The sequence below is a fragment of the Microtus oregoni genome, unplaced genomic scaffold, assembly GCF_018167655.1.
Source record: "Microtus oregoni isolate MIOR12 unplaced genomic scaffold, Mior012 000074F_006, whole genome shotgun sequence".
Taxonomy (NCBI): domain Eukaryota; kingdom Metazoa; phylum Chordata; class Mammalia; order Rodentia; family Cricetidae; genus Microtus; species Microtus oregoni.
Window position 1 is genome coordinate 320,468 of NW_024543993.1, and position 18,062 is coordinate 338,529.

The 18,062-nt window shown below is 42.7% G+C and overlaps 1 protein-coding gene across 1 annotated transcript; it reads left to right on the plus strand.

Moving 5' to 3' along the window:
* Positions 1–838: 838 nt before the first annotated feature.
* LOC121441267 (glutathione S-transferase P-like) lies at positions 839–7,394 on the plus strand. Its single transcript, XM_041642410.1, has 2 exons — positions 839–892; positions 6,953–7,394. The coding sequence occupies exons 1-2, from the start codon at positions 839–841 to the stop codon at positions 7,331–7,333; spliced, it is 435 nt and encodes a 144-aa protein (XP_041498344.1). The 3' UTR covers positions 7,334–7,394.
* The last annotated feature ends 10,668 nt before the right edge of the window (positions 7,395–18,062 follow it).

Consider the following 18,062-nt stretch of genomic DNA (forward strand, 5'->3'; position numbering starts at 1 on the left):
ATTAAGGGCTCAGAAAGCTACAAAAAAAGGAGGCAAATGAGTGTAAAAGCCAGAGGTGTTGGAGGACTCCAAGGAAACTGTCTTCTAGACACAACACAACTGTTGCACACATGAGCTCATGGATACCGTGGCTGCGTGTGCAGCTTCAACACAAATGAACCAGAGGCTATGTTTGTAGACTTTTGTCTCATATTGCTTTGTTTGGGCACTTTTTTTCTTACTGGCCTTTTACTTATATATTATGGTTCTAGTGATGTGTTTTTATAGAGTTGGTAGTGTGTGTATGTTTATTGTGATTTTCTTTGTTTTTTTTAAATTCTTGTTTGTTTTTTTCTTTGTCTATTTAAAGGAAGGAAGGGTGTAGAGTTGAGTGGGTAGACAGGTAGAGAGGGTCTGGGAGGAATTGGGGGAGGGGAAAACATGATCAGAATATGTTGTGTGCATTTTTTCAAATAAAATATATAATAAAGAAAAAACACTTAAAATGACAAGTGGAATGGATACTCCGTTGTTCTAACTCATAGTTATTGTAGAAGATGGCCTGTCGAGGCAGAAATGACCCAGTGTTCTTTTTCAAAAGTTACAGCAAGGATACAAGAGACCAGCAAGGTCTGATGCCAGCTATGCTTAGCATGGCAAACCTTTCATTTTAATCCTTTCCTACTTCCACTTTCACATTCCACGTTTAGGAATCTTTATGTCTAGAGGTAGGAGAGGTATTCTAGATCAAAGATTTTCAAGAAAGAAACATTTTTGAATGATTTATCCTTATGTATATGAATTTTTCTGCATAAAAGTATAGGTATCACATGCCTGCAGTACCGTCTGAGGCCAAAAGATGGCGCTGTATCCACGAAACTGGAGTTACAGATGGTGTTACAATGAGCTTCAGGTAAGACCCAGGCTAGCGCCTTAGGCTGCCTCCACTATCCTTCCCTCAACCGTGGGCAGCACTGTGTGAAGAAAGACACCAGGGGGGAAATAAAAGGAAGTAAACACAGGAATCTTTCCTGGTACTCAGCACCAGGCCCACAACAGTGATATAAAAACAGCAGCCAAAATAAATAAATAAAAAATAAAATACAGCAGCCAAAAGCAGATGCAAAGATCCTGGGCGGAGCTCCAGGAGCTTGCTGAAGAAAGGGGGAGGGATTGTGCCAGCTAGTAGAGTTCATGAGAGGTAACCCACAGAGACAGATGCCCTGGGCTCCTGGGAGTTCATGGACGCTGGACCAGCAGCTAGGAAGCCTGCGTGGGATCGACCTAGGTCTCTGCATGTGGGTGACAGTTGTGTAGCTTGGTGTCTTTGTAAGGCTCCTAGTAGTGGGATCAGGACCTGTCCCTGGTGCTTAGCTGGCTTTTAGGAACCTGTTTCTCATGCCGGGTTGCTTTGCCCAGCCTTGATGCAAGGGGAGGAGCTCGGTCCTGCCTTAGCTTGATGTGCCAGGCTTTGATCAAGCCCACGGGAATCCTGCCCCTTTCTTAACAGAGGCAGAGGAGAAGTGGAAGGGGGGTACATGGGAAGTGGGGAGGAGAGGAGAGAGGGAAGGAGAGGAGATACCAGAAACTATGGTCCATATGTATAATAGATGAAAAATATTTTTTAAATTAAAAAAAAAGGCATCAGTCAAAGCACAGCAACCCCTGACCCCAAGGCCTGTGCCTGAGGATGAAGCCCTGGACCAGTCTTCACCTCAAGCAAGGACTCCAGCCCTCACCAGGCAGAGTTATATCATGAATCCCTTCATTGTCAGCTAGCCACTGGCCATGAAGTTCATGCTGTAAATAAACCCCAGTGGCTGAAGGATTGTAGAAGTGTGGGCCTTAGCTTATGTGGCAGTTTGAATGCAATTGCTGCCCCCCTCCCCCAATGTCATAGGGAGTGGCACTATTAGATGTGACTTTGTTGGAGTGGGTACAACCTTGTTGTCTTTTGCTTAAGCTTCCCTCAGTGTCACAGTCAGCCTACTTCCTGTTGCCTGCAGGATGTAGGACTCTCAGCTATTCCTCCAGGACCATGCCCTCCAGCATGTCACCATGCTCCCCATCATAATGATAATGGACTGAATATTTGAAGCTGTAAGTGAGCCACCCCAACTAAATGCTTTCTTTAGAAGCATTGTCTTGGTCATAGTCTCTTCACAGCAATAAAAACCCTAACTAAGACAGCCTGTCTCTTGCTGGACTGTGTATATCATTGTGGAATCAAGTTATGATGCAGGATCACTGTGATTATGGTAGTCATGAGGCCTTCCCAGTTCATCCTTTTCCCAAGCCAAGGCAGCACAGCATGAAGAGTTCCTGCCCACTCGAGGAAAGGAGAAAGAAATAGACCACCTTCCCATGGCAAGGCCCAGCATCAGGCGGAGACAGACAAGAAAAGAAAATGAGAACAAATAAAAACCACTCCCAGGAACTGCAGAGCTGAATGAGCAAATACTCGGCTCTGCAGGTTTCAGGAGAGGCTTAAGAACAAAGTTCTGGAAAGCTTATTTTAAGAGATAATACCACAGAACTTCCCAAACCTAGAAAAAGACACAAATATTAGGTACAGGATGATCAAAGGTCACCAAAAAGATTCAACTCAGAGAGTCAACTCCACTTCATGCTATCATCAAGTCTCCATACACTGATGTGTGGATAAAGCAAATGTTCATATATACCCAATGCAATAATATCCAGCCATAAACAGGACGTAACCCTGCCATTTGTGAGAACATATTTAAACTTGGAATGCATTATGATCAATGATATAATCTAGACAGAAAAACAAATGTTACATGATTGCAGTCATAATAGAATCTTAAAAAAAAAACTAGATCTCCTAAAAGCAGAAAGTAGAGTAATGCTTACCAGGAGCTGGGAGAAGAGGCTGAAGGAGGGGCAAGAGAGGCTGAGACTCATGTGCAACTAGAAGAGAAGAAGAAGTCCTTGTATCATACTGCATGGTGGGATGACTCTAATTACCAATGATATAGTGCACATTTCAAAATTGCTACAAGAAGGCTTTAAATGCTTCATTACAAAGAAGTGACTTTTGGAGATAATAAATATGCTGTTCACTCTCATTTGGCAATATGCCTATGCATCGCATTATACCCCCATCAATTTGTATAATTTTGTCACTTAGAAATAAATTTTAAAACAGAATCAGAAGGGCTCAGTAGTTAACATCACTTACGGTTCTTGCAGAGGATTGGCATTCACATCCCATTACAGATGAGTTATCTCCCAACTTCCTGTAACTCCATCTCCAGGGAATCTGATGCCCTCTTCTGACCTCAGAGGGTACCACATTCAGGTACAAAAATCCACATAGAGACACACACATATGCATATAATTTAAAAATATTTTTTGAAAGAACAAGAAATGGAAGGTTCCTAAGAAATGACACCTGGAAGTGTCCTCTGGCCTCCCACACATGCACATACATATGGTCAAACAAAAACATACACACATGCATACACATGCACACATATACCCACAAAAAAGGAAAAGGGAAAGAAAGTATACACACATACAACTGGAACATGATAGTAACACAGTTCTGACACATTGCATATCGACACATCATATTGTAAGTTTCTTTATTCGAAGATCATGACAATTAATAGAGTATAAAAAGGTTAGAACTGTGCTTTTACATTAATAGAAATATATGTGGGTCTTGAAAGAAAAAAAATATGCAAAACTGGGCAGCCCTGGTGCTACAGGCCTGAAATCTCAGCTACTCAGAAGGCTGAAGCTAGAAGATCAAAAATTAAGATCTTTCTGAAGTAAAGATCAAGGTCAGCCTGGCCAACTTAAGAAGACCATATTTCAAAATAAAAAAGTCAACAAAGGTTATGGATATAGCTTAACCTAGAATGTACATGATGGGTTCAACCCCCAGTATCACTCTCCAGAAGGCAAACCTGTAACCTTTCAAAATAACAATATAAAGTTCATAGGAACTTGACTATAACAGACAAATTACAAAGAAAGAATTACAAAGAAAATTGTAAATTAGATGCTATTGTTTGCTCTTTCAGGCACAAAACCCACCCCGAAGCTAACAAAAAAAAAAAAAAGCTGCCCTACCCAAAGTTATATCTCCACAATGGGGATGGGGGTGGTTGTGGGACTTAGCTGTCCTTTGCGGAGATCCTAAGGCCTTTCAAGTAAATGAACCATAGTTAAGACCTTCCCGAGTATGAAACCTGTTGCTTTGTTATGAGAGCGTCATCCCACCGGAGTTCCCACCTGCTTTATAATTGACAAGCTGATAAGTATGTGTATGTGGACACTGGGATTCTCAGGCCTATAGCTTGCCAATTGGTAACAGCTTTTTAAATCCTTATTCTTTGAGAATGCAATACATGTATACAATGTATTATGATCATCTCTGGCTCCCATATTTTTCATTTTTGGGAGATAGATTAGGAAATGTTTTGTTGAAATCAAAGTGTGGGAAATATTGAAGATCTGTTTACTGAACATCATGCAAAGTTTATGAATGCAAGAAGGCTCTGTTTACAATGTGTTCTTTCTGTCTTGATTCTTTAGAAGGTTTTCCTTTTTAAATTATTACATTTGTTCCGAAACCTTTTACATTCATGGACTGGGAAAAAAATATAAAAAGGACCATTCTACCAAAAGCAATCCACAAATTCAGTACAATACCAACAAAAGCTCTAGGTCCATTCTTCACAGACACAGAAAAACAATGTTAAATTTTATGTGAAATAAAATAAGACCAAAGATAGCCCAACAATGCTCAAAAGAAAAAATAATATAGGATGTACCACCACACCTGGTTTCAAGTTATACTACAGAATTGTTGTTATGGTTTCCTGTCTCTTTAAGAGACAAGCCACGCCCACTCCCGCTACCTCTGACCTTCTGTACCCATCTTGGCTCCCCACTTACTGTTCCTCTCTCACCTGTTCACTCCTGTCTGTCTCTGTCTCTGTCTCTGTCTCTCTCTCTCTCTCTCTCTCTCTCTCCCTTAATAAATGTCTGCTTTATGCCTATTTTATGTGTCTATGTGTCTTTTACCCACCACCGGTTTACACTCGCCCGCTTGGCTCTCCCAGACCGCCGAGGGCTGGCCCTGCCCGCTCGCCACAAGAAGGGGCCGCCCGCCTGCCAGGGATGGGCCACTGCTCTTAAACCACCAGGGGATCTTGCAGGGACCCACAACTATTTCTGCCAGCCTGGCAGCTGCTCCGCGAACATTTAGAATAAAAATTGTGATAATAAGACTAGCATGATACTAGCACAAAACAGACCATAGATTGTAGTATGGAGTACAAGACCCCTTTGTTTCATCCCACCCAGTTAGCTTCGCCCCCAAAATAACCACACAGAAATTGTATTAATTAAATTACTGCCTGGCCCATTATATCTAGCTTCTTCTTGGCTAACTCTTACATATCGGTTTAACCCATCTCCATTAATGTGTATCACCACTTCACTGTGGCTTACCAGCATGAGTCTAACCAGCATCTGTCTCGGGCAGGAGAACCATGGCATCTGCCACACTGCCCTTCTTCCCAGCATCCAGTTCTCTTTTCCACGCCTATCTAAGTTCTGCCCTATCAAAAGGACAAGGCAGTTTCTTTACTCAACCAATGAAAGCAACACAAATACAGAAGGACTTCCTATATCAATATATAAATGGAATAGAATAAGGAACCCAAGTAGAAGGTCACACAAATACAACAACCATATTTTTTATAAAGATGTCAAAAATGCATTGGAGAAATTAACTTCATTAAATGATAGTTGGAAGCCAGAGTACCAAAAAAGTAAAAGAACAAAAATAGATCTCTAACTCTCAAAGAAAATTCAACTTCAAATGGATCAAGAACTTGAATATGGTCAGGTGGTAGTAGCACATACCTTTAATCCCAGCACTCTACGGAGACAGAGGCAGGCATATCTCTGTCAGTTCAAGACCAGCTTGGCCAACAGACCAAGTTCCAGGGCAGCCAGGACTGCTACACAGAGAAAGAAACCCTGTCTTGGAAAGCCAAAACAAACAAACAAACGAAAAAGAACCTCCATATGAAACCAAATACACCCCTGAAACACATAAAAGAAAAAGTAAGAAGTACTCTTCAAAACATAAATATAGGTAATGACTTTCTGAACAGGTCTCCTCCAGTAGTTTTGGAAATAAGACCAATGATTGACAAATGGGGTCTCGTGGAACTGAAAAGCTTCTATACAGCATAAAAAGCTGTCATTCTAAAGAAGAGTCTACAGAGTGAGGAAAAAAATCTTTGCCAACTCTACATCTGAGGATTAGTGTTCAGAATACACAAAAAAAAAATTAAACATCAGTTGTTTTACTTGGCTTTCTATTGCTGTGATAAAACAACATGGCTAAAAGGAAGTTGGAGAGGAAAGGGTTTATTTCAGCTTACAGTTCATGAAGAGAAGTCAGAGCAGGAAGTTGAGGCAGGAACCTGGAGGCAGGAACAGAAGCAGAGGTCATGGAGGGGTGTTGTTTACTGGCTTGCTTTCCATGGCTTGATCAGCCTGTTTTCTTATACAGCTCAGGACCACATGCCTGGCACCACCCACAGGGGGCTGCGACCTCCCTCCAACTTCAATCTTTACTCAAGAAAATGTCTCCATATCCACCAGGGCAGCCTCCTTCTGATCTTTTCCATAAAGCCCAAGGGATCGGCCCAAGTGCCTCAAGATGGCATTAGATTGGTACAGGGTAAGGTCTCCATCCTGAAACTTGGGGAGCTGCCCATACAGACAGATGGACTTGAGCAAGCCTTTCATCCAAGTATCTATGGACACCACCTCCTCCTTCCAGCTCTGGTCCTGGTCAGCCAGTAGTATGTGCATGGCCTCACAGCGCCCTCGAACTGGGAAGTAGACAATGGTGTACAGCAGCATGGCTGCTGCATAGATGGAGGCACGAATTCCGAGCTGCGTAGATGGTAACATCAGAAGGAGGCTGCCCTGGTGGATATGGTGAATGATGGGGTGGAAGACCTTCGCCTGAAATACATCACCCTCATCTACACCAAATATGAGGAAGGGAAGGATGACTATGTGAAGGCCCTGCCTGGACACCTGAAACCTTTCGAGACCCTGCTGTCCCAGAACCAAGGAGGCAAAGCCTTCATCGTGGGTGACCAGATCTCCTTCGCCGATTACAACTTGCTAGATCTGCTGCTGATCCACCAGGTCCTGGCCCCTGGCTGCCTGGACAACTTCCCCCTGCTCAGTGCCTATGTGGCATGCCTCAGTGCCCGGCCCAAGATCAAGGCCTTCCTGTCCTCCCCTGACCATTTGAACCCTCCCATCAATGGCAACGGCAAGCAGTAATGTAGGGAGAGACCGGAGCTGCCTGTCCTCCTTTCCCCAGCACTAATAAAGTTTGTAAGACAGAAAAAAAAAGAAAATGTCTCCAAAGACTTGTCTACAGACTAATTTAATGGAGACATTTTTTCAACTGAGGATTTCTGAGTATAGTTTGTGTTCACTTGGCAAAAACAAACAGCTAATCAGCATACCAATGAAACAAAAGCCCATTTTTAAATGTATTATTATTCTCTCATATATTACATTCCAGCCACAGTTTCCCCTACCTCCATCCCCTTCCCCCAGTCTCCCCCCAGATCCCCTTTCCCCCAGACCCATGCCCCCTCCATCTTCCTTAAGAAAAGAGCAGGTCTCTCAGGGACATTAACTAGATGCTACAGTAAGATGAGGCACATCCCATCACGTCAAGGCTGGATAAGGCAACCCAACAGATGGAAAAGGGTCCCATAAACAGGCATAAGAGCCAGATACCACCTCTCCACTCCCTCTGTTCGGAATTCCAAAAGAACACCAAGCTACTCAGTCATAACATATATGCAGAGGACTACTTGGGTCAGACCCCTACATGTTCCCTGATCTCTGCAAGCTCCCATGAGTTCCAGTGAATGGATTCTGTAGGTCATGTTCTCTCTGACTCCCTCTGGTTCCTCCAATCCTTTCTCCCCCTTCTTTGTAGGACTCCCCCAAGCTTTGTCTAATGTTTGGCTCTGGGATGTTGCATCTACTCTGTAGTAGCTTGAATATAATTGGTCCCTATAAGCTTATAGAGCATGGCACTATTAAGAGGTGTGGCCTTGTTGGAGTAGGTGTGGCCTTGTTGGAGAAAGTGTGTCACTGTGGAGGTGGACTTTGAGGTTATTATACGCTTAAGCCACTCTCAGTATCCCAGACCACTTTCTGTTGCCTACTAATCAAAATGTAGGACTCTCAGATCCAGCACCATTTCTGCCAGCACACCACCATGTCCCACCATGAGGATAATGGACTGAGCCTCTGAGGTGTAAGCGAGCCACTCAACTAATTAGCTCGATTAAATGTTTTCCTCTATAAGAATTGCAGTGGCTATGATATCTCTTCACAGCAATGGAAACTCTAAGGCTCATTTCCACCAGTTGCTGGATAAAGTCTCTCTGGTCTCTTTACTGAAAATTCTGGTAGGCTCTGAAACAACCCAATTTTTAAAAATGGACTACTGTTTTTAGAGAACTAAGTAAAAATGTTGGAGAAAAAAACAAAAAGAACAAATGGCTAGTGAGTGCTTTGATGTGTTGGATATACTTAGCCATCAGGGAAATACAAATTAAAACTACTGGAAGATTCCACCATCATCAAGACCACCAATAATACACATGCTGGTATGGATGTGCGGAAACAGAACCAAGATATAGTGTTTGTGGAAACTAGAGCAGCCACTTTGGAAATCTTTCTGGAGAGTTCTCAGAAACACTAAAATAAAATCATCCAATTAACTTGAACCAGAAGGAAGGGTTGCAAACAGTGGTGAGGTGTCAACGGGGAAGGCTGGGAATAAGAAAAATGAAGAAGATAAAAAGAAGGCTGGGTCCAGCAGCGTCTTGCATAACCAGATGACTTATGTCAAGTGAATGTATTAAGAAGTACAACATTTTATAAATGGTTCAAAAATGTAAAATGGGACGAAGTCAGCAGGAAGCTGGTCAAACAATTTTGCACAGAGGAACAAAGGATATCTCAAGTGTTTCACAGACCAAGTACATAGCAGCCTTAAGACTGACCATACCAGTCTCTTCAGAGAGGAAAAGTCAGATTCCCAGAAATGGAAACCCTAACTTTTTCAAGGCCCTAGCCCCAAACCCAGACTGAACCTTTCCAAATCTGCCCCTGGGCAAGGACACAAAATGAGCATTTCATTCCCTCATCCTTTCATCAGAGCTCATTCGCATCGGACTATGTCATACTACAAAGATACCTGCACGTCCACGTTGATTGCTTTTCTATTTGCAATAAACCCAAGAAAGGGGACCAATCTAGATGTTCATCAGTTAATGAATGGATGATGAAAATAATGTGGTTCTTTTTCAGCTAAAAAGTGAAACTGAAATGTGTAGAGGAATGGGTGAAAATAGAAAAATTATGCTAAAAGTAGTAACCAAGGCTTAGAAGGACAAATATCACGTATTCTCTTTCATATGAAGAGCCCAGCTTTTATTTTTTATTTCTGCTTGTTTAAGATGGAGTACTTACTCATGGAAGCCAGAAACCTAGGACTGGGACATCTGGAGGGTAACTTAAAGGAGAGAAATAGTATAAAATACTATTAAAATAACAGTATTTATAATAGTATAAGATAAAAAAGAAAGGAAAGCAGGGAAATAGCAGTCAGGGAATGTTTGAGTAGAGAAGGAAGCAGGAGAGAACAGATTGGGGAGTTGAGGGTACAGGAATGGAGGAGATGGGAAACAGAAATGGAGAGGATTAACCAGGACAAAGAGAGTAGAAAGAACGCTGGAGGTCTGCTGTCCTGCAACCCAAATAAAACACACACAAGAATGGAAGGGCAGTCCCCTGCATGACTGGGTGGTGCTGTTTCTAGAAGCAGTAGGTTACTAGATATAGTTCACAGCTGCAGATACGAAACACTTCCACAAGAGTTGGTAAGGAAGGTCTCGGAGCACCCCGCTCCAAATAATGTAAGATTTTGTGGCTCTCCTTGGTTGTCCAGCTGAACTAGTGGATAAGATCATATTTGCAGAGAACACCGTATACCTCGGATGCAAATAGAGAAAACACAAGCTGAAGCCAAACTGTCAGCATCCTCCAGGATGGTTGGCATTCAGGGCTCCAGATCCTTCATGCTGGCTAGTGTTCAAAGCTCCAGCGCGTACTGTGCGGGCTGACTGGGGAATAAAGGACATCCCTGGTCTTGCCCAACTGTGAACCACCTGAACCAGAAAGCCAACCTTCCAGGCAAGATGCACTTACCTTTTACAATGGCACTTGACTGTCATTGGGATATGCAATTGTCCTCTGATTGGATGTGGCAAACAATCTGGCTTGGGATATGATAGGCCTAGGTGGAGAACCCATTACTGTTGTGTAATTAAATTGATATAGATTTTCTTTTAAGCTCTTACTTTCTTTCAGTAAATCAGAGGAATGACTAACTACATAGTTCTTCTAGTGTCAGTCCTGCACTGCAAAAATGTCTTCACATTATTTCTTCTTTCCACAGACATTCGTGTAAACCTGTCATTCGTGTAAACCAACAATTAGGTTGAAAACGTTTACAAGTGCTAATGAAGCAAAGTGGTTTCCTCTATGATGTAAAATTTAGTTCAAGGGCATTTACTCTTAGGAGAGCTACTTATAAACACATTCAGGTAGTGCTTAAGTCGCAGCATTTCCAAAATGTCAACATACTTGAGAAGTGGGGTACGGTGCAGATGTAAATTCACAATAGCTTCCTGGGGTTGGGTTTGAAGTGTAGTGTTGAAATGAGAGTGGAAAGATGTAATATCTGGAATGGATATCTCAGTTAAGCAAAGAGTGTATTCAGGAGTAATATATATATATATATATTATATATATATATATTATATATATATATATAATCTCTCTTTGTGTGTATATATACATGCCTGTGTGTATGTGTGACACTCTGTGTGTCATATGTATGTGTGTGTGCATACATGTATATTCAAGTTTTCACACACATAGGAAAAAAGAAACCTCTATCTTGAAAGGTGCAATTTCCTTTAAGCAGATACCTGAAATAGCTTTGGCTTTAAAAAAAATTAAGATGAGAGAAAGGAAGGTCACTGGCTCTCAACAATTTAAAAAGCAAGGACTCCAAGGGTCAGATGACTAGTCAGGGAAGTTCAGTTCCCTAAATAGAACCTCACCTTCTAAGCCCAGTCTGGAGGGTCAAATTCACTCTGAATGAATCACTGAGGCCGATGGAAGGAAGGCTCATACATTCTCTGTAGTTAGAGGGAAAACCATTCCCACACAGTGGTCCATGCCAATCGTGTCCAAATTCCAAACCTCCTGTATGCTGCTTATGTCAACACACTGAGTATGACCTAAAAGGGCCCAAGCGGTTAAAGCCAGTGTCTTTCAAATACTTTTCACTGACTCAAATAAGAAATCCATTTTGTGGAGGCTGGAGAGATTGTTCAGTGGGTAAAAGAATTTCTTAAAGTACGAGGACCTGAGCTCAAAGTCTCAGAATTCATGTAAAAGCTGGGTACACTGACACAGGCCTGCAGCACCAGCGCTTGATGGCAGAGGACCATGGAGTCTGAGATCCTACTGGACATCCAGTCTAGTCAAAATGGTGAGCTTACGTTACTGAAACATAAGAGATTCTGTCTCAAAAGGTTTTTTTTCCCCTCTTTGTTTGTTTTCTAAAAAGAGAGACAGGACATGGAGTTGGGTGGATGGGGAGGTAGGGAGGATCTGAGTGGAGCTGGGGAAGATTAAGCCATGATCAGAGTATAATGTATGCAAAAAAATCTTTCAATTAAAAAATGTGAAGTGGAGAAATAATCAAGAAAATATTTTTTGACATCACCCTTTGGCCTTCACACATACCCTCACGAGTGAGCACACCTACAAACACACACACACACATACACAAAATGTGTTTCTACATATAGTATAGATATAAAATAGACAAGTTTTTCAAACCAATTTTCCCACTGCTTTTTTTTTCTTTTTACTATTCTATGCTGTTGCGTTCTATTCTTTTCTTCTTATTTTTTAACATGATTTCTTTACTAATTCTTTGGGAATTTCACAACATTCACCCCAATTCCATTTCTTTCCCAGGCCTTCCACATCTGTCCTTCACTCTTGCAATGTCCCCTTCAAAAGAAAACCAACCAAGCAAAACTCACTTTGCTCCTCCCTCTTTTCTACCTCCTCCAAAACCTCTTCATTCACCCTAGTGTGGCATCGGGAGGCACAGTGTTCACGCAGTATACCCTTTTGTCCATCAGCCTTCCTTGCTCATTTTGAAAGAGTCATTGGTCTGGTTCAAGGCCTCTGGCTTCTGGTACATCATCATCACTGAACCCAAGTCATGGAAATCCTGAGGAAATAGTTCCAATGGACCAGTAGGTCATAGATGGGGTAGATGTTAGGGTCGGCCAACCTGAGGTCCTGGATGTGAGCCTGGATGGTAGCTGATCTGGTCAGACCTGGCCCCTGGGACCACCCCCTCAGGTGAGGGACAGAGCCAGCACTCCCATGCCTGGAGTAAGGGGTAAGGCCATTTCACCCCAGTGCAGGGGGCAGCTCTACTGTGCTCTGATCACTGGGGTCAGTTCTCCCATGACAGTAGAGGCCACCTCTTGCTGCAGTGTTCAGTGAGGGGCAGGAGTAGTGAAGGGCAGGACTTGGTCAGCCTGGCCTTCAGATTTCACCAAGCATGGTTCTTTTGGCCCCTAGTGGTAACCTGAGCCATAGACATCAACACAGACCCCAGCTGCAGCAGGAGCACCAACCCAGATATGGCCGTTTGCAGCAGATCAGGCCTGGATGTCACCACAGCCTCAGTGGCAGCACAGGTCACCCAGATCAGTATGGTCCTGGTAGCAGCACCGCTCTTGGACACCAACATGGTCTCAGGTGACTGACCAGACCCCAGACATCCACATGGCCTTTGATGGTAGCAGGAACCCTGGACATCTAAACAGATACTGCCTGCCGTAAGGACATGGAACCAGACATGGTCCTTAGCTGCAGCTTGGGTTTGGATGTCGCCATGGCCCTGGGTGACCGCAAGGCCAAACCCATATCATCATGGCCCCAGTGGCAGCATGACTCTCTGATACCAACATGGACTCAGGTGACTAACCTGACCTAGGCATCTGAGCAGCCTTCGGTGGCAACATGGGTCATGGACATGAACACAGACTACCCAGATCAGTATGACACAGCTGCAGCGTGGCTCTTGTACACCCACATGGCCTCAGGAGGCAGGCCAGACCCCGGGCATCCCTATGGCCTTTGGTGGTAACAGGAGCCAAGGACATCAACTCAGACCCTCGCTGAAGTAAAGCCACAGATCCAGACGTGGCCCTCAGTTGCAATTTGCTCCTGGAAGTCACCACAGTACTAGGTGGAAAAGCAGGCCACTCAGATTGGTAAGAACCCTGCAGTGGCAAGACCCTCCAACACCTGCATGACCACAGGTGGCAGCCCAGACACGGGAAATCCTGTGGCCTTTCGTGGCAACATGGGCCATTGATGTCACACAGAACCCAGGTGTGGTGGTACCATGTACTCAGAGATGGCCCTTAGCAACAGACTAGACCTAGACATCACCATGGCCCAGGGTACCCATATCATCCTGTTCCTCAGCACCTTCACTTTGTCCATTCTGCTTCTTTCCACAGCACATGAACTAGTTCACTTCTCTTTCTCTCCCATTTATCGTGAATGTCTTCAGTTGGTCCAGGCCTTGAGGACCCAGGCTGGCCTGTGGGTGAACCGAGTGGCATCAGGCAGGTTTGTAGATATCTTCCCACCAAGCCAGGCCTTGAAACCCAGGCTGACCTGTGGGTTGCTTACCCCTGCCTGAGCCAAGTGGCATCTGGCAGATTTTTTTTAACAATGCTAGTCCCACTTTATCAAGCTCCCTGAGGTCAAATCTGTGTTTTTATCCCAGATTGCTGATGCATCCCCTATGTTTTGAAACCCTGGCTTTCAACATGATAGGTATTAGGAGGTGGGATACTTGGAAAATGACTAGGGCATGAAGGTAGAGAATTCATGATTGGGATTAGTGCCCTTTAAAAAAGAAATGCCAACAGGCACAATGGTACATACCTGTAATTCCAGCACGGGAAAGGCTAAAGGTGAAGGATGGCAAGGCCAGGGCCAGGCAGTGCTACTTAGTGAAAACTTGGAGAACTTGTCTCAAAATGCTGAGAAAGCCAGGTATGGCAAAGTCCTTAATCCTGGCATTCAGGAGGCCGATACAGACAGATCTCTGTGAACTGGAGGCCACCCTTACCTACCTAGTGAGCTCCAGGTCAGCCAGAGCTATATAGTGGACTGTGTGAGAAAGAAATTAAAAAGGAGAGGTAGGAAGGAAGGAAGGAAGGAGAGAGAGAGAGAGAGAGAGAGAGAGAGAGAGAGAGAGAAGGAGGAGGAGGAATGGTGGGCATGGGTGGAGCTGGAGAGTGACTAAGAGTACTTGGGGCTCTTATAAAGGATCTGAGATTGCTTCTCAGCACCCACATGGTGGTTCACACGCATCTGTAGCTCCAGTTCCAGAAGACCTAACATCTTCTGTCCTCTACAGGCACCAAGCATGCACATGGCACAAAAACATACATGCAGGTAAAAAATTCATTTACATAAAATAAACCTGGGAGGGAGGGGAAAGGGAGAAGAAGAGAAAGAATCCGAGAAAATAGAAACCACTCACTCCTTCCATCATGTGTGGGCATGCTAAGAAGGTTGCCTGTGAACCAGAAAGCAGCTCTCCTCACACACTGAATTTTCTGGGGCCTTGATCTTCAACTTCTCACCCCAGAATTGTGAACAGTTGTACCTGCTGCTTCTAAGTTATCCATGCTAAGGCATTTTGTTATGGGAGTCGTAATGAACTATGTATGACTGCTGGATTCAGAGATCTTTGAATTTCATTTAAAACTGAGTAACATCTCAGTGTCTGAGATGAGCCATATTATTTTTATTATTATATACATTAAAATTGGGCAATTTAAAATTAGACATTCATTTCATAAATGACTAAAACAATAACATCACTCCAGACCAGTTTCTTTCTGATCCTGCTTCCAGAAGTAACCAGAAGTTACCTTCCAGGCAGTTCTTCGCTGACTTTTGGGACACATTTTTATAGCATGCATAAAGATACGTGGTTTTCAACAATGAAAGTAGAACTGTACTCCACTTACTGCTCTGTCACTTGCTATTGGACCTGAAGAACTATGTTGTGGTGAATCAGGATATATAACCCAGACCGGCCCTCCAGCTCATGACAATAATTTATCTAACAATCCAGTACTGGGATAGCAGTCATTGGTCACCATGCACTGCTTTCTGCTGTTGCTATTAGGATGCCTTCAAGCTCTTCATGTAGCAAGTATAAATTTCAACCTCTGAGATTCCTGACTCTGCTTACAAAAGACCAGGATTACAGATGTGTACTCTCCTATCTGGCCACTAGATTCTTTTATTACTGGTACTCTGTTTAGGTATAATATGTGGACCCCAGTCAAGTACATGTGAGTACAACAGCATCACTTGAGTCCATTTGTGACCACCACCCAGATCGATCTGTAAGACAGTCCCATTACCCCAGAAAGGCTCCCCGTTCCTCCTCCAGTTAATGTTTTCCTCATAGAAGCAGTCACTATTCTGATGCTGAACACCACGAAGTGGGCTTTCCTCTAAATGCCACTTTCATAGACTATATTTTCTCAGATAAAATACTAGATATTTTCCTAGGTTTGGATCCGTCTATGCTTTCTCATATATTGATACTTTAGGGGTGTTATCTGCTGCTGAGTGGCATTTTGAGTTCTTCTAGTTTGAGGGTTTTATTAATGGACATGTTATGAACATTCTGGGAGAAGTTAACTTGTACTCTATGTCAGGAAGTTGTGGGGGGCATGGAGAGAGACAGGCAAATTTTGGAAGATTACTGATCTGTCTCAAAGATAAGGTGAAAAGAAATTCAGGAAGACATCCAAAATGTGCGCCCACATTCATGTGCACCTGCACACATCAAAATTAAAAGTCATTTTGTGGTCATCACACTCAAGGAATACACTTATAATTATATTCAAACATTTTTTTCAAAGGGGCAGCACTATCTTATACTCTCACCAGCAACATTCCCATTGTTTCAGTCTTGCCAGGATATTGTATTGCCAGTTTTTACAATGTTAACCACACTGACATATAATTTCAATTTTAATTAGCATTAATACGATGATGGTGACGTCATGCACTTTTCCAGTGCTTATTAACCACTCTCATGATTTCCTTATTAAGTGCCTATTAGAGGCTTTTGCCCATTTTTCAACTGAGATATTCACCATTTTATTTTTTACTTATAGAATATTTATATATAATGCATACTATGTATATATATTATATATTATTATTTTTTTATTTTTTAATTTATTTATTTATTAAGGATTTCTGCCTCCTCCCCGCAACCGCTTCCCATTTCCCTCCCCCTCCCCTGATCAAGTCCCCCTCTCTCATCAGCTCCAAGAGCAATCAGGGTTCCCTGACCTGTGGGAAGCCCAAGGACCGCCCACCTCTATCCAGGTCTCAGAAGGTGAGCATCCAAACTGCCTAGGCTCCCCCAAAGCCAGTACGTGCAGTAGGATCAAAAACCAACTGCGATTGTTCTTGAGTTCTCAGTATTCCTCATTGCCCGCTATGTTCAGCTAGTCCGGATTTATCCCATGCTTTTTCAGACCTAGGCCAGCTGGCCTTGGTGAGTTCCCAATAGAACATCCCCATTGTCTCAGTGTGTGGGTGCACCCCTCGTGGTCCTGAGTTCCTTGCTCGTGCTCCGTCTCCTTCTGCTCCTGATTTGGACCTTGAGATTTCTGTCCGGTGCTCCCATGTGGGTCTCTGCCTCTGTCTCCTTTCATCGCCTGATGAAGGTTAATATTCATGAGGATGCCTATGTGTTTGTCTTTGGATTCACCTTCTTATTTAGCTTCTCTAGGAACATGAATTATAAGCTCAATGTCCTTTATTTATGGCTAGAAACCAAATATGAGTGAGTACATCCCATGTTCCTCTTTTTGGGTCTGGCTTACCTCACTCAGGATAGTGTTTCCTATTTCCATCCATTTGTATGCAAAATTCAAGAAGTCCTTGTTTTTTACTGCTGAGTAATACTCTAATATGTATATATTCCATACTTTCTTCATCCATTCTTCCGTTGAAGGGCATCTAGGTTGTTTCCAGGTTCTGGCTATTACAAACAATGCTGCCATGAACATAGTTGAGCATATACTTTTGTTGTATGATAGGGCCTATATTGGGTATATTCCCAAGAGTGGTATTGCTGGATCCAGGGGTTGGGAGGATCAACATAGTAAAAATGGCAATTCTACCAAAAGCAATCTATAGATTCAATGCAATCCCCATCAAAATCCCATCAGAATTCTTCACAGATCTGGAGAAGACAATAATCAACTTTATATGGAAAAACAAAAAACCCAGGATAGCCAAAACAATCTTATACAATAAAGGATCGTCTGGAGGCATTACCATCCCTGACTTCAAACTCTATTACAGAGCTACAGTATTGAAAACAGCTTGGTATTGGCATAAAAACAGAGAAGTCGACCAATGGAATCGAATAGAAGACCCTGACTTTAACCCAAAAACCTATGAACACCTTATTTTCGATAAAGGAGCTAAAAGTATACAATGGAAAAAAGAGAGCATCTTCAACAAATTGTGCTGGCAAAACTAGATGTCAATCTGTAGAAGAATGAAAATAGATCCATATCTATCACCATGCACAAAATTCAAGTCCAAATGGATTAAAGACCTCAATATATTATATATTATTATAATATATATTTTTTATAGTGCATTCTACTTTCTTAAACTCTGGGTCATGTAACTGAATGTGTGGTTTGTATAAAATTAGGTAATAGCAAGTTTTCTAAACATACAATGACAAAAATATTTATCCACTATAAGATATTTCTGACAACTTTTGACCCATACAACATGCACA

Excerpts from the sequence above, each read along its gene's own strand:
- LOC121441267 (XM_041642410.1), top strand. The coding sequence starts at position 839 with ATGGCGCTGTATCCACGAAACTGGAGTTACAGATGGTGTTACAATGAG. Across the intron at positions 893-6,952 it reads GGTGTTACAATGAGCTTCAG|AAGGAGGCTGCCCTGGTGGA; the intron begins GTAAGACCCAGG and ends TGGTAACATCAG.